The following is a 25404-nucleotide window of genomic DNA, read 5'->3' on the forward strand; positions in this document are numbered from 1 at the left end:
TGGCTCCAACTTCATATGTAGCAGAGAATACGTCCTTATTGGGAACCAATGGATGGAGAAGCCCTTCGTCCTACCAAGGTTAGACCCCCAGTGTAGGGGAATGTTGGCGACAGGAAGGGGGGTGGATGGGGAGGGAACACCCTTACAGAAGAATGGGGAGGGGGATGGGATAGGGGGCTTATGTCCTGGAAACTGGAGGGAATAACACTTGAAATGTAAATTAAAAAATATCTAATAAAATGTTCAGGAAATAAAATGGCCATTTTGCTGAAAACAATCACACATACAATGCAACCCCCATCAGAATTCCTACATAAAGTTAGAGCAATTTGTAAGTTCATTTGGAATAACCAAAAACCCAGGATAGCAAAAACTATTCTTCACAATAAAAGAACTTCTTGGGGAATCACCATCCCTGACCTCAAGCTGTATGTATTACAGGTCAATAATGATAAAAACTGTAAAAATTCTAATCACAATAGTTCCATATAGTAAATCGTGAACATTTTTCCCACCCAAAGAGCAATGAAAGAAATTAAAAGTAAAATAAAATTATGTATAAATGAAAAAGATAATCCATTATTTATGGGACATAAAAAGCACGATTTAAGAAATAAATTTGTGTCAGTAAACACCTACTGTGAAAAAGAAAAAAGCAAATATAAACAAGGTATTACAGTTCAATAAATTAGAAAAAGATAAACATATGAAGCATTTATCAAATAATGTAATAAAGGAATATGATAGCATATGGAAATTTAGTAGATGACAGAGGAACAATTACAAAATTCACAAACATTTAATTAGAGTAGCAAGTAAAACTTTCTCAAATAATACCAAAAGTAAAGAATAAGACAGTATAACAAATTAATCTAAATAATATTGAAATCTTTATGAACAATTATATGTCAATGAGTGGTATAATTTAAAATAAATGATAAAGTGTTTGGAAACATACAACCTATGAATGCTGAATCAAAAGAACAGGAAACTTGAAGAGAATTGTAATGAATAACATTGATTTATGTATGAAAAGCTGCCCTTCTAAGAAAAGGTCAGGAAGTCTTGAGCTTACCAGATATTGACAGATCAGTCAGTCTTTGAGAAACTCTTCCCAAAAAATCTCTAAAGTGTAAATACTTCCAAATTTTTATTAAAAGGCCAATGCTGACAAGCTACACAAGAACACTACTAAGAGAGAAAATTAATGGCAACTTTCTTTCTAGATTATGGATTTTTAAATTCTTTAATAAAACACTTGCAAGTAAAATTCAACAACATATTAAAAGAATCATTTACAATGACCAAGTGTGACTTGTGTCTGGAATGCAAAGATGGTTTCAGCACATATTAATTAATAAATACAATATGCCACATGAATAAAATTAAGGGGTAAAAGAATATGATTGCCTAAATATGTGCAGAAAAAGGTATTAAAAATAAGATTGCATAGTAATAATTCTTAGTAAATAGGTAGAGATAGAATATATATTGCTATATCAAAAATAATTGGAAGAATTTTGTCTGAAATCAGTAATAAGACAATGATGGTCACTCTTATTATTTATATGTAACATTACATACAATACTAAATGTCTAGTTGAGAAAAAGGAATGAAATATACTCAACTCAGAAGTAAAGCTTAACTATCCAATAGGTTGATATATCTGTCACCTATCACATGTATATATGTCAATCATTTCCCTCCATCTATCTATCTATCTATCTATCTATCTATCTATCTATCTATCTATCTATCTATCTATCTATCATCTATTACATATTAGCACATATGTACCATCTCTATTTTTCTGGCAACTAGTTATCTATCTGTAAATGATTTATCAAAAATCTACTAGAAGTACTAAACACTTAGTAAGTAAAATTATAGTTTAGAAAGTCAATTTACCCAAAGTAAGATGTATTCCTAAACACTATACACAAAATATCCTTGAACTCTGTGTTAGTCAGTATTCTATTGCTGTGGAAAGACACCATTTCCAAGGCAACTATAATCAGAGAAAACACCTAATTGGTGGTTTTCTTAGAGTTTCGTATGTTTTACTTTCAGAGTTTCAAACCTATTATCATCATGGTAGGAAGCATAGCAACATCCAGGGAGACTTGATGAAGAAGAAGCTGAAAGTTCTACATCTAGATCTGAAGGCTTCAGAAAGAAATAAAGCCACTGTGCCTGCCTTGGGCTTCTAAAACCTCAAAACCCACACCCAGTAGCTCACTTACTCCAATAAGACAACACCTACCCCAACAATAGCATACAAAGCTCCTAATTTCTCCCATATAGTGACACTCCCTGATGAATAAAAGTTCAACATATAATCCTGTGAGGGCCATTCATATTCAAATCACCACATTCCACATCCTGATCCCAATAATCTTGTAGCTATATCATAATGCAAACGTATATTTTGTCCAACTTCAAAAGTTCTATAATCTATTCATATATCAATACTATTCAAAATCTAAAGTTCAAAGTCTCTTCTGAGACTCAAGGCAATCTCTAAACTCTAACCTCCTGAAAAAGTCAAAATAAAAAAGCAGATCACATACTTCTAACCTACCAGAGAACAGAATATATATTACCATTACAAAAGGAAGGGAAGAGGGCATAGTAAGAAAATACACATTAAGAAAATATAAGACTTATACCCAGCTTGGCAAATTCCCAATTCTGTGCCTCCATCTGATGGCTTGCATATGCTCAGTCCAAGGACTGACACTATTAGAAGGTGTGGACTTGTTGGAGGAAGTGTGTCACTGTGGGGTGGTCTTGGAAACCCTCCTCCTAGTTTCCTGAGGATGCTCAGTCTGTCCCTGTCTTTCTTGGAATGAAGATGTAGAACTCTCAGTTCCTCCTGCACTATGGCTGCCTGGATGCTGCCATGCTCCAACCTGGATGATAATGAACTGAACCTCTGAACCAGTAAGCTAGCCCCAGTTAAACGTTGTCCTTTATAAAACTTACATTGGTCATGGTGTCTGTTCACAGCAATAAAACCCTAAGACACTCCATGTCTGATGTCAAAGTGCTCTTCAGATCTCCAGCTCTGTCCAGATTTTTTACTATAACACACTTGGGCTTGTTCCATGTCTTGTTAACAGCTCTTCTTTACATCTATTCCATATCACTGGCATCCCAATCATCTTGGAGTCTATAACACCTTTACAGCTTTATCCAATGGCCTTTCTGGACTTTCCATTAGGAAGAGTCCTAATGAGCCTGACTTCAGCAGCTTTTTTTTTTTTCTCACCTGAGTTGGGGCTGGAATTTAAATTCTTTGTTTAGTTACATATGTAAATAGTTTTCTTCATCACTTAAACTTTTCTTAAGTGGCTTTGCATAAATTAGAAGCTTAGATGGGTGGGGTCATCATCACTTCTTACATTCCATTTACCTTCAGGCTTTTGTTTAAATGTTTTATCTCCTCAAGCACCAGACTTAGCTCCATTATATTTCCTGATGCTCTTTTTCTCCTCAAACTGTACATTTTATATTTTTCCTTGTTTATCATGCTCCTTTTCATTATATACCTGTATAAGATTGACTATTAATAACCAAATACTGTAGTAGATACTAGATTGTCTTGAAATGTCCTCTGCCAAGGTGATTAATTTACAACTCTTCAAATTAGCTTCAGGCAATTTTTTTTGGATAAGGCAGAAAGAAGCAACATTCTTCACCAAAATATCACAATGGTCTCTAGGCCACTTACTAATTTCTTCTTCCATGCCTCTATTAGTATGGCCCATTAAGACCCTTTTAAAATATTCAACTGATTTTCTAATTACACATTCCAAAGTCCATGCTTGGCCAATAAGCAGCATTGTCAGGACTGTCAGAGCAATACCCCATTCCTGGTACCATTTTCTGTCTTAATCAATGTTCTATTGCTTTGAAGAGATACAATGACCAAGGAAAGTATAATAAAAGAAAACATTTCATTGGGGGCATGCTTATGGTTTCGGAGAGTTAGACACAGTAAGTAATGCTTGGAAACAAGTAGGACACTTGCTGACAATGAGGAACATTGGAGTGGAAGGAGTGTTGCTCAAAGGTTCACAGTAAGGAGGGACTCATGGATGAATCTCTAGAGGAAGAATAAGGAATCTTGTGTGACCAAAGCACCTATTATACAGAGATAACTAGAAAAGAGGAAATAAGGTGCAAAGCCTTTTAGGCTACGCTCAGAGTTTGAGGTTTGATATTATGTATGATAAGTAACCTTGAAAGCCTTTAAGCTAGAAGGGTAGATGAGGATACTGGAATATTTACGATGTGAAAGACATGCTGAGGCAGTGAACTTTAACCATCACCCCCCAAAACAATTCAAAAAAAGTAAAATTGATGTTCAATATTACCTTCATTACCAGCCTGTTTTTATAGCTCTGCTCATGTTTTCACTTTTTTGGTGGCAGTGGAACAAGAATCAACTTCACATTTCTTTTGTACTTGGTCAGTGCTATTTATTAATATAAAATCTATATTCTTATTTGCAGAGCTATATGGAGTGTGCTGAAAACTTATACAATGCTAAAGTGGAAAGAGTTGACTTTACAAATGATATACAAGAAACCAGATTTAAAATTAATAAATGGATTGAAAATGAAACACATGGCAAGTAAAATACTTTATATTTTACAATATTTGTCAGTTATATATAAATGTTGAAATCAGGCTACTTGAAACATGGGAAATTTTATGCATATAAAAATAGCCTCTCCTAATCCAAAGTGATGATTGCTGTTGTTTTACACTATTTAATTGATTTCAGTATTCTAAAAATACTTTTTTCTGATTTGAACTGTGAATATTATTAATGTATGTGAGTTTTGCTTCACCTCATAAATATGAACCATGTGACTTATACTCCAGTTAGCAGAACACACATTCTCCTGGAAATAAGAACACAATTTCTCCACTTTCTTTGCTCATTTATCATTATATCATTACTGTGCCTTGGCTTACTCCCCATTACAAGTCTCAAATATAATATGCACATTTTAATGAATCAAAAGAAATGACATAAGTTGGTTTTGGAAAACTAAGTGGCATTATATAAAGCAATAAATAGTTAAGCATATTTGATTCCTCCTCCAATTTGAAGCTTTCATGGATATAGTTTAAGCTTTAAGAATAAATAATGTAACTAACAAAAGTCTCATTAATGTGAATTTGGAGGAATTAGTCTTTTTAATGGAATGGAATTAAATTCTACTTGGAGTTGCACAATTTTAGTGTGATTTGGCCAGTGCCATGACGAAGCTTTGAGAACTTATTCCCAGATAGGAATCATGTTGCCATGGCCTTCTGTTTCTTTAGTGGTATTTGCATTTATTTTTACTTTTAATAATATATTTTTATCTCTTACACTTCACTGAGTCTAATTTTGTATTTAAAACTAAGTCATAAATGGATATATAGGTTTATTAGTCTAGTAAGATGGCTCAATCTTAAGACAATCTTAAGACAAATGTTGATCTTATCACTTTCACTGATCACCAATTGATTAATTATTAATATTAATTGATTATTTCTGGGAAACACTTAGTTTTTTCAATTGTTCACATAGTTGTGACTTCTGAGGACTTGTGTACTGCCTTGGCAGTGTTCTGGGGACGTCCACCCACCAGCACTTCTCTACTGTTGGATGATGAATCCTGCTTTGGCTGTCAGGGTTTCATTGTTCTGAAAATCATACTTCTGAAATCTCATGGTTATTTTTTGGATCACCTGACACTTTTCTGTAAACAGTTATGTGAGCAGGGGACTGCCTCAGGTTTCACTTCTCTTGTATGGTCTTTACCACAACCAAAATTTAGACTTCTGTAAATTTATTATGTTAGAAGAAACTTCTCAAACTGCTCCATCTCATTTGGTGTTCGTGTGGCCATTTTCTTTCAGTATATTTATAAGTCATTTTTGGTGACACATGAGTTTATTTTTTTTTTCTGGAAACACAATTTCCCAGGCTTTGCTTGAGTGCCTTCTGTGAGGCTTGATTTTTCCATCATGGTAACCTCACATCTTTATTATGTCATCTCACAGCTATATGAGGTTGTGTTACAAGTTGAGTCTGAGATAGCAGGTCAACATCTTTAGCTCCCACAGCCAGTGATGAATACTCATGCTCAGTGACTGTATCAATTATCTAATGTCTCTGTGCTTTAGTTCCCTTAACAGGAGACAAAAACACAGATTTTGTAAAGACTTCATGAGGGTTAAATCCAGTACTGTCCTTTAAGGATTTAGAAAGTACCAGGCATATTTATTACTAAAATGTTGTTACCAACATCATAACTGTTTGTATAATAATGATATTAAGAAAAAAACATACCTATTAACAGTCTGTGAGCACATTTAAAAATGTTTCAGTATAGACGAGTCTTGTTTCATTTAACTTATTTTCAAAAGGCAAAATCAAGAAGGTGTTGGGGGACAGCAGCCTCAGCTCATCAGCTGTCATGGTGCTAGTGAATGCTGTTTACTTCAAAGGCAAGTGGAAATCGGCCTTCACCAAGAGTGATACCCTCAGTTGCCATTTCAGGTCTCCCACGGTATGTACATATGTATTAAGGGATCCACTCCTAATTATTCCTATGTGAGAATTTGGGTTTGCACAAATTTCATCTGTCTTGCCAAATGTGGCATGATCTCTCTCTTGCTTTATAGAAGTGACATTATTGTCTTGGACAGGTTTAATTGCAGTTGGATGCCCCATACCTTGAAGTCATTATTAGTTAAATAATACCCAAATTTTATTTTAATCACTCAGTATATTATATTAACTTCAGAGAAATACTGTTGAATAGATTTAAATTAAGTCCTACTTTTATTAGTTTTATATTACAAAAATAGATTGAAATATTCATACATTGTCACACATCAAGAATTTTAAACACGGAAGTACTGTATCAGCAGTGGCTTGCCTTTGGTGGCTTGCCTTCAGTAGACTACAGGCCAGTCTCAAGGTGAAATCAAAGCCTGATTGAGAAATCTCCTGACTTAAGTGTCTCTGTCAGTAAGAAAGATGAGCAGAGAAACACTTTGAAAATTGTATATGGACAAGTCAATACAATAAATCATAGTAGAATACAACTCTGACTTGTCCTGTCTTGCACTTGCAGTATAAAACATTCTAGAGGCCTTGTCAGCACTTCAGTGGCTGAGATGGACAGGGTCTGGAACCAAATACTTGCTCTGCATTTTTTCCATCCACTCTTCACCATGCACATTGTATAGGTTGCCTCAATTTCATTAATAAAGGCACAGGATACAGCATTCCTGTCTCCTGGAATGTATTGGGATTTTACTGGAACTTTTAAAAAATATCATAGCTTTCTTTTTAAAACCCATCTTGCTGGTCACATCACCTTTCATGATAGCTTTGTAGTTGTGTAGGCTATGAAGTCTTTTTTTTTAAAAATAGCATCTCTGTGTTAGGTACAATTATTTCTTTTATTGGAAATTTTATGTATTTATATTTCAAATCTTATCCCCTTTTCCAGTTTCCCCTCTTCCCCAGGCTTCTATGAGGATGCTCCACTCACTTCCACCTCAACACTCTGGCATTCCCCTAAACTGGGGAAACAAGCCTTTACAGGACCAAGGGCTTCTCTTATTGATGCTAGACAATGCCATCCTCTGCTACATATGTGGCTAGAGCCATGGGTCCCTCCACGTGTACTCTATGGTTGGTAGTTTAGCCCCCGGGAGCTCTGAGGGGGTCTGGTTGGTTGATATTGGTGTTCTTCCTATGGGGTTGCAAATCCCTTCATCTCCTTCGGCCTTTTCTCTAACTTCTCCATTGGAGTCACCATGCTCAGTTCAGTGGTTAACTGCAAGCATCCTCATCTGTGTCAGTAAGATTGTGGCAGAGCCTCGCAGGAGACATCCATATCAGGCTCCTGTCAGTTAGCACCTCTTGGTATCAGCAATAGTGGCTGAATTTGGATGAATCGCCAGGTGGGGAGTCTCTGGTTGGTCTTTCAGTCTCTGCTCTACTCCTTGTCCCAGTATCTCCTCTCATGAGTATTTTATTCCCAATTCTAAGAAGGACCGAAGCATCTGCATTTTGGACTTGTTCTTCTTGAGCTTCAAATGGTCTTGAATTGTTTCTTGGGTATTCTGAGCTTTTGGGCTAATATCCACTTATCAGTGAGTGAATAACATGTGTGTGTGTGTTCTTTTGGGACTGGGTTAACTCACTCAGGATATTTTCTAGTTCTATCCTTTTTCTAAGAATTTCATAAAGTTATTGTTTTGAATAGCTGGGTATTACTCCATTGTGTAAATGTACCACATTTTCTGTATACATTCCTCTGTTGAAGGACATCTGGGTTGTTGCCAGCTTCTAGCTATTATAAATAAGGCTGCTATGAACATGATAGAATATGTGTCCTTATTATATGAATATATGTCCAGGAGTAGTATAGCTGGGTCCTCAGGTAGCACTATGTACAATTTTCTGAGGAGCCACCAGACTGATTTCCAGAGTGGTTATACCAGCTTTCAATCTCACTAACAATGGAGGAGTGTTCCCCTTTTTCCACATCCTTGCCAGCATCTGTTGTCACCTCAGTTTTTGATCTTAGCCATTCTGACTGATATGAGGTGGAATCTCAGGTTAGTTTTGAATTGCATTTCCCTGATGACCAAGGATGTTGAAGATTTCTTTAGTTGCTTCACAGACATTTGATATTCCTCAGTTGAGATTTCTTTGTTCAGCATTGCACCCCATTTTTTAATAGGATTATTTGTTTTTCTGGAGTCTAACTTCTTGAGTTTTTTGTATATATTAGATATTATCCCTCTATTGGATGTAGGATTAATAAAGATCTTTTCAAAGTCTGTTGGTTTCCATTGTCCTATTGACAGTGTCCTTTGCCTTACCAAACTTTGAAATTTTATCATGTCCCGTTTATCAATTCTTGATCTTAGTGCATGAGTCACTGGTGTTCTATTCCCCAGTGCCTATATATTTGAGGCTCTTTTCCACTTTTTTTTGATCCAATTGATAAGATACAATTGCCCACTCGAACATACAAACCCCGGCACCATCCATCCCTTAAGAACATTGATAACCTGTAAATACACAGAGCGAGATCTTTACGTCAGCCTCCATTATCCTGCTACCACGCCCCTCCTCTCTCTCCTCTCCTCCTTTCCATTCCAGTCTCCTCCTCTTCCTTCAAACGTCTCTCCCACCCATCCTTCCTTCTCTTCCAATGACAGGCCTTCTTCTATCCTGTACCTGCCCCTCACCTGTATTTTACAAAATCAGTGGGGAGAAGTTTCTGGTGAAGTCACCTGATTCCTGACTACATGACAAGGCAGCTGTCCTTGGGGCAGTGGAATTAGCATCAAAATACAGATAACTCCAGGGTAAACCACATTTCCCCTTTTTGTCCAGTTAAAAAGCCTTTTCACTATACATAAAATGAGTACAATTATTACCATTCTACAATTTATAAAGCATATGATATACTCAACACCTAGTCCATCACTATATCAGTTAAACAGAACATTTAGCTATCCATTCCAGCTTAAGAAAGGCTTAAAATCTATATTATACCTTGGCTAGTTTGTATACTATCTGATAACTATCCAATAAAATATGTATATTCAGAGTTAAATAGCCTGATAGGCTATGAGACTATAATAAGTCTTCAACCCCCTCAGAAATCTGAGAATGACCAAATATCTATACACATAGGAAGCCTAACACAGCTTCCAGAACTGAGAGGTTGTAGAGACAAATCTCCACTAGCACAGTTCCCTGTTAGCAACATGTGAGCACAAATTTTCAGCCTTCTGGCCCAAAATCAACTGACAGACTCTTGAAATGCAGATTTTGAAGGGCTGATCACCCTGTCTTGGCAAAGTTTATCTGTCAACTATTCTGCATAATTTGTCCTTTTCTGGACGTATTAGTCTGCAGATGAAACAGGCAGTTTTATGTAGTGGCTGCCTAGCCATAAAGTATTGCCTCACCTGGAGATAGAGATGTTCAAATTCTTCATTAAATCCACCAAAGAGGAACTGTTAGGAGCAGATATGTCTCAACAAAAGATAAATAACTTTAAATCTCAAATTTTGTGGATTTCTGACGTTTTTGAAAACCATCTACCTATATAAGACAATCTGTACTGTTGTCTTTATATCTTAATATTGTCTTGAAGGTACTCTCACAAAGTCAGAGCCGTGAATTTGCTAGTTGGCCCTTAACTCACAAGTATAATCAACTCAGAAGTTTGTAATGACATAATTAAAAGGACTGACTCTAAACCTTGTACTTTTAAACTCTTTTAACAAATAAATTCTATATCAAAGCAAAGATATGATTTTAGCTTAGTTACCAAATGAGATTATGACTGTACAACCCAATCTAGATAATTCCTCCCTGTTAAATTACAACCGAATTTAAATTCCTCATAAAAACAACTTTAGAATAACCACTTTTAGCCCCACAAAAGTTCATGGAATTGGGGCAACGACTCCTCCATAACTTCTTCAAGCTGTACATGGGTGTTGAGATATCCTTGGGAGTAAGGGGGTAGGAAGAATGAAGCAAATGCTGTAACTGATGTGTCCTGACTGGCCCGAGCTGAAAGTACTTGAGACCAGGAATCCAAGTAGGCACACTCTGTAAAATACAACTCTCAAGACAAAAGTTTAGAATCAAAATCTCTTTTTGTTTGATTCTCCTGAATTAATTTTTTCAGGCGGTCTACCTCTATCAAATCTGATCAGTATGACTCTGTGAGGTTTCCAGAGCCTAATCACACTTTTGGAAAACACAAAGACAAAATCTTTCTCCCAAAATACTGTGTTCCTGTAACCAGAAAAGCTCGTATCTTGTACTCTCTCCCAGAGAAATAATATAACCATAAAATTCAAAGTCACACCCATTATGAAGATTAAACATTTTTTTAAAAAGGAAGCAAGCTAAACAATGAGCCTGATAAGCTTTTGTACTCTCTGATATCAGGAAATGAATCCAAAATTCCCGTGGAGCCCTCAAGAGAATTCGAGCTTCCTGTTGTGGTAAATATCAAAAGTAACCACAAACCCTCGCTAGCCGGCATCATGAGCCATATGGCCTTTAGCGGGGTAATTCATAAAACAAACTAAAAACCTTTTATCAGTTCTAATACCAATAAGCAACATATCAAACCAGGACTTTTAGCCTAAAATATCTCAATCTGTCAAGCTCTCTACCTGGAGCCACAGATTTTTATTTAACCTTACTACCTTGTAAATATCACAATTCTCTACTTGGAGTCAGTGACTAATTTTTCCCTAAGTTCTGTACCATCGATGAAAATCTCCATGTGATTCGGGTAATCTCTGTACTCTCCTTAAAACAAACTTAAACACCTCTGTCAATTCTAATACCAATAAACAACTTAAAACTCAGAACTTTAACCCAAAATATATCTAATAACATAATAAAATTATATTATTACGCTCTCTACCCGGAGCCACAGATTTTTCTTTAACCTTAATAACTTCTATAATATATGTCTGCATTCACTCTCCTTGGTGTTACAGACATTTCATCATAACTCTCTACTTGGAGGTAGTGACTAATTTTTCCCTAAGTTCTGAACTACGGATGAAAATCCCCACCTGATTCAGGTAATCTCTTACTCTCTTCTTTCTAAAAACAAACTTAATCACCTTTTAATAATACCTGTAATTAAGAAGTAGCTTGTCTAACTAGGATTTCAACCCAAAATACCCGTGGAGCCCACGTTAAAAAGAATATGAGTATCCTGAAAGACTTTCTAAACAACTTTCTTTAAAAAGCAGCTTTTAATCTCTAACTCTCTGAGCTGCCATTACTTATCACACAGTAGGGGACCTACAGCCTGTCAGTCCAGGCTGCTTCCCTGTTTCTTTGTTTGAATTCCCACCTGAGAGATATCACATGATTTAACATGGCACCAGCCTCCTCTTAGAAACTCTTAGGATTACTAGTGGACTCTTGCCCATCACATTGGTTCGCTATCTGTTGTTGTAAAAATATAAAAAGTTAAAAAAAAAGTATAGGTGTCTTTTACCTCACTAGGTCCAGCACCGCGGTGCCCCAAGATGTCTGCTAGATAACTTGGCAGAAACACATCCCAACTCCTCGACGGCCCAGTGTCTCCTGCCTCCATACACTTTACTACACTCAAACCATCACATAAAAGAACACACAACACAATAATCTTAGATCCAATTGATAAGATATAATTGCCCACTTAAACATACAAAGCCGGGTACCATCCATCCCCTAAGAACATTGATAACAACCTGTAAATACACAGAGCAAGATCTTTACATCAGCCTCCATTGTCCTGCCACCACTTCTCTCTTTTCTACTTTCTATTCTATTAGTTTAAGTGTATCTGGTTTTATGTGGTGGTCCTTGATTAACTTGGACTTGAGCTTTGTACAAGGAGATAAGAATGGATTGATTTTCATTTTTCTATATGCTGACCACCAGTTGAGCCAGCACCATTTGTTGAAAGTGCTGTCTTTTTTCCATTGGATGGTTTTAGCTCCTTTGTCATAGATCAAGTGACCACAGGTTTGCGGGTTCATTTCCAGGTCTTCAATTCTATTCCATTGGCTGCAACCTTGAATGCTGATTTCATAGTTGGTGCTGTTAATGTACAATGTAGTGAAAGGAGGGGAATAATAGAACACACATAATAAAAGAAACAAAGAAGATGTTAGAGAAATACCTTTGTAAGATATGTGACTCTCTCACTGCATCCGTATAGAAATAGCACTGTGTGGCTGAGCCAGAGCAGTCCCCAGTTGGCACAAGCATACTCTTACTTCTCTTGATGGGTCTTGGTATTTGTTCTTCTCTGTATATTCTTTTGAAGCCCAAAAGAAGAATTTTACTAGAAGGAAAGAGTCTTCGGGTCCAAGGCCACAGAATTTACTATCCTCCCATGTAGAAATTTTACCCTGAAAAGGGATATTACAGAATTATTGACAAGTGCATCTATTTTAATTTCAAAAGGAAAAAGAACCTGTATAATATTTCTAAATTTATGTGGTACCTTCAAGATAAGAATCAGATTGTTTCTTACATTAAAAACATGTAATCTACCCCTTTATGGGAATTTTAATTTTCCTAAGACTTCATTTCTAAATTACATGATTTTGTTGCTCTAGTGTATACTTTGGTTTTGATATAAGAAGAAACCTATAGCATTATATATTGCCATTTAGTAAAGAATTTTTTAAAATTAATTTAAATTTTAATTTATAAAATTGATTAATTTTTATTTTATTATTATTTATAGAATAATTTCAGCTAATGCATGAAGTACAAGAAAATCTTTCACCTAGTAACTCTGTATTAATCTACAGAGTGTCTACTACTCCAGGATCATTCATCAAAGATAGATCATTTCTTTCATATAGATTAGGGTCAGGAGACAGAAATGTGAGGTACCATACCTGAAGTTTCTAGCAAAAATGTATCAACTACAGGTCCAACTCAAACTCTGTACCTTTACAGTTTGGATGAAGGCATCTTACAACCAATACTGGCAACATACCAGAAAATCTCCAAGGTCTACTAAACAAATCCATGTTTACATGTACATGGTCAATGCGTAAGATGATATAGGCTTGTAAATACCTCTGTGTGATCTGACTTCCAGTGTCCTGGAAAAGCAGTTAATATGATGCATCAAGAACGGAGGTTCAATTTGTCTACCATTCAGGAGCCACCAATGCAGATTCTTGAGCTACAATATCATGGTGGCATAAGCATGTACATCATGTTGCCCGAGGATGACCTATCCGAAGTAAGTTACAGTTGCCTTACAATGGACTATTGTGTGAAGAATATACTTAGTTATGTTTATTTTCCTGTGTGTGTGTGTGTGTGTGTGTGTGTGTGTACATGCATACATACACATGTGTGTTACATAACAAGGAAATTGTCACTAAAGAAGGCTAGAATCAAGGAGAAAATGTAAAATTCAGAATAAGAAGCTGTACATAACCTGCGAACTAGTTACTCATACATAGAAATTTCAAAGGAACTAAGTTGGACTGTGTTAATTCAGATCCTTTATGAAATATAAGTTTAATGTATACGAAATGTTTATTTAAAATTTCAAGGCATCTGAGCTTAAAATATATCTACATATGGGATTTCAACTGTTATGAAAAATCCTTCCCATTATAAACTAGCCAAGTTTACTTGTGAACTGTTTCAAGCAGCTATGATGTACAACCAAGATTGTATGTTGTGCACTTCAAATGTATCTCACTTCACTCTGTAAGCTTCTGTTTTTCAAGTGTTAGATCAGAAAGTTGTGAATCTGTGCTTCCCTATTAGAGGGTTTATTATACTGGGAGAGATCTGTCACTCCATTCCTTGGAGATGAGATTCAGGGTCTTGATCTCAGGCCATATAGGTTTATTTATCATTTATTACTTTTTAAAAATTTTTACTTTTTGTGTATGGGTATTTTGCCTGATAGCATGTCTGTGTACCACATGTGTGGCTGGTATCCTTGGTGTAAGAAGGTATCCTTGGCTGCTCCCAAACTCCGTGGGAGAGAGACCTCACCGCCAAGACAGGTGGGCACTCCTGAGACTGCAAGCGGAAGAGACCAAAAACACTGCCCACCCCTGCCCACATCCCTGGCCCATGAGGAAACTGTATACGGCCTCTGGGTTCCCTTGGATAAGGGCACAGCAGCAGCAGGTCCCCTGCGTCTGAGACACCTCTGGAAAATGAAGGGACCGACCAGATAAACAGTTCTCTGCACCCAAATCCCGTGGGAGGGAGAGCTAAACCTTCAGAGAGGCAGACATGCCTGGGAAACCATAAGAGACTGCACTCTGCACACATTACTGATTCCAGAGGAAAACACCAAATGCCATGTGGAACCCTGGTGCACGGAAGCTCCCGGAAAGGGCGGCGCAGATCTTCCTGGTTGCTGCCCCCACGGAGAGCTCCTAGGCAGCACCCCACGAGCGAACTTGAGCCTCGGGACCACAGGTAAGACAAACCTTCCTGCTCCAAGCGACCTGCCTGGTGAACTCAGGACACAGGCCCACAGGAACAGCTGAAGACCTGTAGATAGTAAAAACTACACGCCTGGAAGCAGAATACTCTGTTCCCATAACTGGCTGAAAGAAAACAGGAAAACAGGTCTACAGCACCCCTGACACACAGGCTTATAGGACAGTCTAGCCACTGTCAGAAATAGCAGAACAAAGTAACACTAGAGATAATCTGATGGGGAGAGGGAAACACAGGAATCCAAGCAACAGAAACCAAGACTACATGGCATCATTGGAGCCCAATTCTCCCACCAAAGCAAACACGAAATATCCAAACACACCAGAAAAGCAAGATCTAGTTTCAAAATCATATTTGATCATGATGCTGGAGGACTTCAAGAAAGACATGAAGAACTCCCTTAGAGAAACACAGGAAAACATAAATAAACAAGTAGAAACCTACAGAGAGGAATCACAAAAATCCCTGAAAGAATTCCAGGAAAACACAATCAAACAGTTGAAGGAATTAAGAACGGAAATAGGAGCAGTCAAGAAAGAACACATGGAAACAAACCCTGGATATAGAAAACCAAAAGAAGAGACAAGGAGCTGTAGATACATGCTTCACCAACAGAATACAAGAGATAGAAGAGAGAATCTCAGGAGCAGAAGATTCCATAGAAATCATTGAAAAAAAATGTCAAACATAATGTAAAGCGGAAAAAGCTACTGGTCCAAAACATACAGGAAATCCAAGACTCAATGAGAAGATCAAACCTAAGGATAATAGGTATAGAAGAGAGTGAAGACTCCCAGCTCAAAGGACCAGTAAATATCTTCAACAAAATCATAGAAGAAAACTTCCCTAACCTAAAAAAAAGAGATACCCATAGGCATACAAGAAGCCTACAGAACTCCAAATAGATTGGACCAGAAAAGAAACTCCTCCCGTCACATAATAGTCAAAACACTAAATGCACAAAATAAAGAAAGAATATTAAAAGCAGTAGGGGAAAAAGTCAAGTAACATATAAAGACAGACCTATCAGAATCACACCAGACTTTTTGCCAGACACTATGAAAGCCAGAAGATTCTGGACAGATGTCATACAGACCCTAAGAGAACACAAATGCCAGCCCAGGTTACTGTATCCTGCAAAACTCTCAATTAACATAGATGGAGAAACCAAGATATTCCATGACAAAACCAAATTTACACAATATCTTTCTACAAATCCAGCACTACAAAGGATAATAAATGGTAAAGCCCAACATAAGGAGGCAAGCTATACCCTAGAAGAAGCAAGAAACTAATCGTCTTGGCAACAAAACAAAGAGAAGAAAAGCATACAAACATAACCTCATACCCAAATATGAATATAACAGGAAGCAATAATCACTATTCCTTAATATCTCTCAACGTCAATGGCCTCAACTCCCCAATAAAAAGACATAGATTAACAAACTGGATACGCAAGAAGACACTGCATTCTGCTGCCTACAGGAAACACTCCTCAGAGACAAAGACAGACACTACCTCAGAGTGAAAGGCTGGAAAACAACTTTCCAAGCAAATGGTCGGAAGAAGCAAGCTGGAGTAGCCATTCTAATATCAAATAAAATCAATTTTCAACTAAAAGTCATCAAAAAAGATAAGGAAGGACACTTCATATTCATCAAAGGAAAAATCCACCAAGATGAACTCTCAATCCTAAATATCTATGCCCCAAATACAAGGGCACCTACATACATAAAAGAAACCTTACTAAAGCTCAAAACACACATTGCACCTCACACAATAATAGTAGGAGATGTCAACACCCCACTCTCATCAATGGACAGATCATGCAAACAGAAATGAAACAGAGACGTAGACAGACTAAGAGAAGTCATGAGCCAAATGGAGTTAACAGATATTTATAGAACATTCTATCCTAAAGCAAAAGGATATAACTTCTTCTCAGCTCCTCATGGTACTTTCTCCAAAATTGACCATGCAATTGGTCAAATAACGGGCCTCACCAGGTACAGAAAGATAGAAATAATCCCATGCGTGCTATCAGACCACCACGGCCTAAAACTGGTCTTCGATAACAATAAGGGAAAAACACTCACATATACGTGGAAGTTGAACAATGTTCTACTCAACGACATCCTGGTCAAGGAAGAAATAAAGAAAGAAATAAAGACTTCTAGAATTTAATGAAAATGAAGGTCCAACATAACCAAACTTATGGGACACAATGAAAGGTGTGCTAAGAGGAAAACTCATAGCACTGAGTGCCTGCAGAAAGAAACAGGAAAGAGCATATGTCAGCAGCTTGACAGCACACCTAAAAGCTCTAGAACAAAAAGAAGCAAATACACCCAGGAGGAGTAGAAGGCAGGAAATAATCAAACTCAGAGCTGAAATCAACCAAGTAGAAACAAAAAGGACCATAGAAAGAATCAACAGAACCAAAAGTTGGTTCTTTGAGAAAATCAACAAGATAGATAAACCCTTAGCCAGACTAACGAGAGGACACAGAGAGTGCGTCCAAATTAACAAAATCAGAAATGAAAAGGGAGACATAACTACAGATTCAGAGGAAATTCAAAAAATCATCAGATCTTACTATAAAAGCCTATATTCAACAAAACTTGAAAATCTGCAGGAAATGGACAATTTCCTAGACAGATACCAGGTACCGAAGATAAATCAGGAACAGATAAACCAGTTAAACAACCCCATAACTCCTAAGGAAATAGAAGCAGTCATTAAAGGTCTCCCAACCAAAAAGAGCCCAGGTCCAGATGGGTTCAGTGCAGAATTCTATCAGACCTTCATAGAAGACCTCATACCAATATTATCCAAACTATTCCACAAAATTGAAACAGATGGAGCACTACCGAATTCCTTCTATGAAGCCACAATTACTCTTATACCTAAACCACACAAAGACCCAACAAAGAAAGAGAAATTCAGACCAATTTCCTTTATGAATATCGACCCAAAATTCAATAAAATTTTGGCAAACCGAATCCAAGAGCACATCAAAACAATCATCCAACATGATCAAGTAGGCTTCATCCCAGGCATGCAGGGATGGTTTAATATATGGAAAACCATCAACATGATCCATTATAGAAACAAACTGAAACAACAAAAACTCATGATCATTTCTTTAGATGCTGAGAAAGCATTTTACAAAATTCAACACCCCTTCATGATAAAAGTCCTGGAAAGAATAGGAATTCAAGGCCCATACCTAAACATAGTAAAAGCTATGTACAGCAAACCAGTTGCTAACATTAAACTAAATGGAGAGAAACTTGAAGCAATCCCACTAAAATCAGGGACTAGACAAAGCTGCCCACTCTCTCCCTACTTATTCAATATAGTTCTTGAAGTTCTAGCCAGAGCAAACCGACAACAAAAGGAGGTCAGGGGATAGAGATCAGAAAAAAGAAGTCAAAATATCACTATCTGAAGATGATATGATAGTATATTTAAGTGATCCCAAAATTTCCACCAGAGAACTACTAAAGCTGATAAACAACTTCAGCAAAGTGGCTGCGTATAAAATTAACTCAAATATATCAGTAGCCTTCCTCTACACAAAAGAGAAACAAGCTGAGAAAGAAATTAGGGAAATGACACCCTTCATAATAGATCCAAATAATATAAAGTACCTCAGTGTGACTTTAACCAAGCAAGCAAAAGATCTGTACAATAAGAACGTCAAGACTCTGAAGAAAGAAATTGAAGAAGACCTCAGAAGATGGAAAGATTTCCCATGCTCATGGATTGGCAGGATTAATATAGTAAAAATGGCCATTTTACCAAAAGTGATCTACAGATTCAGTGCAATCCTCATCAAAATACCAATCCAATTCTTCAAAGAGTTAGACAGAACAATGTGCAAATTCATCTAGAATAACAAAAAACCCAGGATAGCTAAAACTATCCTCAACAATAAAAGGACTTCAGCGGGAATCACTATCCCTGAACTCAAGCAGTATTACAGAGCCATAGTGATAAAAACTGCATGGTATTGGTACAGAGACAGACAGATAGACCAATGGAACAGAATTGAAGACCCAAAAATGAACACACCTATGGGCACTTGATTTTTGACAAAGGAGCCAAAACCATCAAATGGAAAAAAGATAGCATTTTCAGCAAATGGTGCTGGTTCAACTGGAGGTCAACATGTAGAAGAATGCAGATCGATCCATGCTTATCACCCTGTACAAAGCTTAAGTCCAAGTGGATCAAGGACCTCCACATCAAACCAGATACACTCAAACTAATAGAAGAAAAACTAGGGAAGCATCTGGAACACATGGGCACTGGAAAAAATTTCCTGAACAAAACACCAATGGCTTATGCTCTAAGATCAAGAATCGACAAATGTGATCTCATAAAACTGCAATCTTCAGTAAGGCAAAGGACATTGTGGTTAGGACAAAACGTCCACCAACAGATTGGGAAAAGATCTTTACCAATCCTACAACAGATAGAGGCCTTTTATCCAAAATATACAAAGAACTCAAGAAGTTAGACTGCAGGGAGACAAATAACCCTATTAAAAAATGGGGTTCAGAGCTAAACAAAGAATTCACAGCTGAGGAATGCCGAATGGCTGAGAAACACCCAAAGAAATGTTCAACATCTTTAGTCATAAGGGAAATGCAAATCAAAACAACCCTGAGATTTCACCTCACACCAGTGAGAATGGCTAAGATCAAAAACTCAGGTGACAGCAAATGCTGGGGAGCATGTGGAGAAAGAGGAACACTCCTCCATTGTTGGTGGGATTGCAGACTGGTACAACCATTCTGGAAATCAGTCTGGAGGTTCCTCAGAAAATTGGATATTGAACTGCCTGAGGATCCAGTTATCCTCTCTTTGGCACATACCCAAAAGATGCCCCAACATATAAAAAAGACACGTGCTCCATTATGTTCATAGCAGCCTTATTTATAATAGCCAGAAGCTGGAAAGAACCCAGATGCCCTTCAACAGAGGAATGGATACAGAAAATGTGGTACATCTACACAATGGAATATTACTCAGCTATCAAAAACAATGACTTTATGAAATTCATAGGCAAATGGTTGGAACTGGAAAATATCATCCTGAGTGAGGTAACCCAATCCCAGAAAAACACACATGGTATGCAGTCATTGATAAGTAGCTATTAGCCCAAATGCTTGAATTACCCTAGATGCCTAGAACACATGAAACTCAAGACGGATGATCAAAATGTGAATGCTTCACTCCTTTTTTAAAAGGGGAACAAGAATACCCTTGGCAGGGAATAGAGAGGCAAAAGATTAAAACAGAGACAGAAGGAACACCCATTCAGAGCCTGCCCCACATGTGGCCCATACAAATACAGCCACCCAATTAGACAAGATGGATGAAGCAAAGAAGTGCAGGCTGACAGGAGCCAGATGTAGATCTTTCCTGAGAGACACAGCCAGAATACAGCAAATACAGAGGCAAATGCCAGCAGCAAATCACTGAACTGAGAACAGGACCCCCGTTGAAGGAATCAAAGAAAGAACTGGAAAGCTTTAGGGAGCTCAAGACCCCATATGAACTCAATGCCAAGCAACCAGAGCTTCCAGGGACTAAGCCACTACCTAAAGACTATACATGGACTGACCCTGGACTCTGACCTCATAGGTAGCAATGAATATCCTAGTAAGATCACCAGTGTAAGGGGAAGCCCTGGGTCCTGCTATGACTGAACCCCCAGTGAACGTGATTGTTGTGGGGAGGGCAGCAATGAGGGGAGGATGGGAAGGGGAACACTCATGAAGAAGGGGAGGGGGATGGGTTAGGGGGATGTTGGCCTGTAAACCGGGAAAGTGAATAACACTCGAAGTGTAAATAAGAAATACTCAAGTTAATAAAAAAAAAAGTATCAGATTCCCTGAAACTAGATCTAAGACATTTTTCAGCCATGTATGAGTGCTGATGGTAAACCTTTATACTTTACGTGTATGCGACAATGATTAGAAAGCACTGGTTTAAATGTTTTCCTTTGATGATCATTCATTTCCATATTCTTTTTGTATGTCTACTGATATTCTATTATAGTATCTTTCACAGAACCAGTACCTTTCACAGAACCAAATTCTATTTTAAATGAATTATTTTGATAATTATTTTTATAAATTTTAGCTATTTCTTTTAAGTTTAGAAAGTAGAGTATAATTATGCCTTTTCCCCTTCGTTTTTCTCCCTCCAAATGGTCGTGCATACCCCTTTTTGTTCTAGTTGTCTATCTATTATTCTACTTTATCTTTTCCAATCTGCACAGAGATCGGACATGTTATTTAGATTGCACAAACCATAGCTTGTCATAGCCTTGTAAGTTAAACAAACAACCTGTTTAAAACATACTTGATTTTTTCTTTCATTCATGTGCTCTTTGTATTTTTCTCCAGATCTATTTCATGCACTTCTATAGAAAAACCCACAAGGGTGTCATCACAGAACACCAGATGTCATTGCAGTTGTGTCATTCTTTTTCTAACAGTATGTTTCCAAATTTTTAAATTTCTATAGATTGAAAGCAAGCTGAGTTTCCAGAATCTAATGGACTGGACAAATAGCAGGAAGATGAAATCTCAGTATGTGAATGTGTTTCTCCCCCAGTTCAAGATAGAGAAAGATTATGAAATGAGGAGCCACTTGAAATCTGTAGGCTTGGAAGACATCTTTGTTGAGTCCAGGGCTGATCTGTCTGGAATTGCCTCTGGAGGTCGTCTCTATGTATCAAAGCTAATGCACAAGTCACTCATAGAGGTCTCAGAAGAAGGCACTGAGGCAACTGCTGCCACAGAAAGTAACATCGTTGAAAAGCTACTTCCTGAATCCTCGGTGTTCAGAGCTGACCGCCCCTTTCTGTTTGTCATTAGGAAGAATGGCATCATCTTATTCACTGGCAAAGTCTCGTGTCCTTGAAATTCTATTTGGTTTTCCATACACTAACAGGCATGAAGAAACATCATAAGTGAATAGAATTGTAATTGGAAGTACATGGGTTTGCTTTGATTTGTTTCAGTTCATTGATGGTCAGCAAATTATTTTGGTGACTTAACCTTTTTCACTCCCTGGTTGGTAGTCTCAATCCCTGCTCTCATCATTTTTACTCCCATTTACTTCCCTTCATCTTATATTATTGGCTTTCCCTCCATGTTCTACTCTTCCATTCTTTCCGAAGGCCCATCTGGAAACATGGGTTCTGATTCTCTCATGAAAGAATGCATGGGCTGCCTGTGGAAACTTTCACATTTGAATTCCTTAGTTTTCAGAGACATTCCTGCTTCGTGATTCAATGATCTAAAAAGTAAGCCCATTTTTTCCCAGAAATCAAAATGAAGGCTAACTCATTCTTGACAACCAAGAAGATGCTAGAATTTCCTTTAGAACACTTGACTTCCCAATCACTGTATAATCCAGGGACTCAAAATACAGAATTAAGATTGGTAAGCAAGCAAAGTGTTTCATTAATACCTTCAAATTTATAGCCTTTTGCTTACTTGGTAAGACTTAATATATACATAATTTTCAAATATTAAGTGCTTTTTAAATGTTGGCAGTTATTTACAAAAAAGTATTTCATATTCTTATGAGATTGTGTTTCTCATATTTCTCATAATAAAGATGTATAACACCTGTACAGTGTGACTGAGTATACCAGCTCTTTATTTTCTAGATCATGGAAAGAAGCGGTGAAGAAGGAATAGAATGCGTTTGTAGTATACAACTGATCTGGTTCGATGATGCTTATTGTCTTAAGGTTTCTATTCCTGCACAAAACATCCTGTCTAAGAAGCAAGTTGGGGAGGAAAGGGTTTATTCAGCTTACATTTTCCACATTGCTGTTCATCACCAAGAAAATCAGGACTGGAACTCAAACACGTCAGGAGCAGGAGCTGACGCAGAGGCCATGGAGGGAGGGATGTTACTTACTGGCTTGCTTCCCCTCCCTTGCTCAGCTTTCTTTCTTACAGAACTCAGGCCTACCAGGCGGGGATGACACCACCCACAATGGGCTAGGTCCTCCCCACCTTGATCACTAGTTGAGAAAATTATTTACAGCTAAATCTCATGGACACATTTCCTCAACTGAGGCTCCTTTCTCTGTGATAATCCCAGCTTGTGTCAAGTTGACACACAAAACCAGTCAGTAGTCTTATCTATGACACATAATATCACTTTGACATGCATCCTAGGAGATGATATAATTATGAGTATAAGGTGTTAAAGCTAAGAGTGAGAGACAGGAACAGACCTAAGTAGTAGACTACCTATGTTTCCCCTTTTTTCTTCTACCATTTTCATTTAGATCATTGTGTGTGTGTGTGTGTGTGTGTGTGCGTGTGCATGTGTGTGTGTGTGTGTGTGTGTGTGTGTGTGTGTGTGACTCACCTGTTCCCAACCCTCCTTGTTACTAAAGACTGTGTAGCTATAACAAGTGGATGGTGCAGACTCTGGTAGGTTACCTGTACTGTATCCTGCTTCTTCCTTCATTCTAGGTGCCCTATACCCACAGCTGCTTGCCAGGGATTGTTCCCTCCTCCAAGACTGTCGCCCTTCCATAGGATATTGCTTGATCATAACTCCACTTACTACCAGAGACCCTGTACCCACCACAAATTGTATAGACCCAAGCAGGCTACATTTACTTTCTTCCCTTCCTCCTGCATTTCAACTGTTTGTGCTGCATCCAACCTCCAGTACTTGCCCAGGTTCCATTCTCCCTGCTCATGTCTAGTCTTGAGTCCTAGCCCAACTGAAATCTCTTCAATCTCAAGACCTTGCCTGGATTGAACACTCTATGCACCATCCCAGTATGATCAATACTACCTGAGCCATCCCAACACCCAGTTTTTCCCATCAAATATTCTGTAGCTTAGGTGAGACCCTCAGATCCTAGATTATTTGTAGCATATCCAATCTCCAGGTATAGCCTATGTTATATGACTGTAAATGACTCCAGCCTGGTGAGTCTCTAGAAACTCAACATTGTGAACCATATCCACTTCTCAAGACTTGCCTTAGGTATACAGCCTGAATGACCATCTAGAAAGATATATCAAAATCCACACAAAATTTTTTTTTAGAAATGATCAAGGAATCACCATATTGGAAGGACACAAAATCAACAGCCTTTCTATATACACCAAATAAACTTGTTGGTTAAGAGATTTTGAGAATACTGACATTTACAATAAAGCATGGACATACATGTAAGATACACATACACACACACACACATACACACACACACACACACACACACACACACACACACACACAGATATACCTAACCAAAGTAGTGAAATATATTCACAATAAAACTTTAAGTCTCTGAAGAAAGAGGTAAAGGAAAACACTGGGAAATGGAAAGAATCATGTTTATGAATTAGTATAATTAATAGTGGAAAATTGATATTTCTACTAAGAAGTTATTTACAAATTAAATGTAATTCAATTAAAAACATCTGCCCAATATTTTTCACAGAAATAGAAAACACTTATAAAATTAATGTAGAACAATAAAAAAGACAGGCATAGTCAAAGGAATCTCTAAGCTCAAAGAACAAAGTTAGAGAAAATACTGCTCCAGATTTCAAGGTATATTACAGAGCTATATTAATAAAAAGAGAATAGTATTGGCATAAAAATATACATACAGACAAATAGAACAGAATAGAAGACCTTAACATAACTGCACACAGCTGTAGTCATCTAATATTTGATAAAGCTGCTAAACACATTCATTGGAGAAACAACATATTTATGAATGGTGTTACTAAATCTGGATGTTCACATATATTAGAACATAATTACAACACTATCTATCACTCTGCACAAAAATCAACTTCAAATAGATTAAAGACCTCAATGTAAAATCGGAAACACTGAAACAGATGGAAGAAAACACAGGCCGTGGCACAGTTGATATAGGTGTGGGGAAGGACTTCCTGAACAGGGCCACTTTCTCTCAGGAACTAATTCCAACAATTAAGAAAGTAGACTTAATAAAACCTAAAGGTCCTGAACAGAGAAGGTAACAACCAACTGAGTGAAGAGGCAGCCCACTGGATGAGAAAGAATCACTTTCAGTTACAAGACTAATAAGAGGTTTAGCATCTAGAATATATGAATGTATAATCATATGAATATATGAATACATCTCCAAGAAATCAAACAGCCAAGAAAACATGTGACCCAAATAAAAATGAGATATAGAAGAGGAGCCTGCCTAGTGCCCTCTGGGTACAGCAACATAGTAGAGTCAGAAGCAGGAGTCTCTTGGTTTTGGGTTGTGCCAGGAATTGAATATGTC

General features: G+C 37.4%; 1 protein-coding gene across 2 annotated transcripts in view; it reads left to right on the forward strand.

Moving 5' to 3' along the window:
* Positions 1–22733, forward strand: part of Serpinb7 (serpin family B member 7) — a 72555-nt gene extending 49822 nt beyond the window's left edge. For both annotated transcript variants that reach the window (XM_087579892.1, NM_130404.2), the window contains 4 exon segments: positions 4519–4636; positions 6434–6576; positions 13690–13836; positions 21612–22733. In XM_087579892.1, coding sequence (XP_087436018.1) covers positions 4519–4636; positions 6434–6576; positions 13690–13836; positions 21612–22010 — 807 coding nt within the window. In that variant the 3' untranslated portion in view covers positions 22011–22733.
* Positions 22734–25404: the final 2671 nt, after the last annotated feature.

This window comes from Rattus norvegicus, chromosome 13 (assembly GCF_021556685.1).
Source record: "Rattus norvegicus strain SHRSP/BbbUtx chromosome 13, alternate assembly SHRSP_T2T, whole genome shotgun sequence".
Lineage (NCBI taxonomy): Eukaryota > Metazoa > Chordata > Mammalia > Rodentia > Muridae > Rattus > Rattus norvegicus.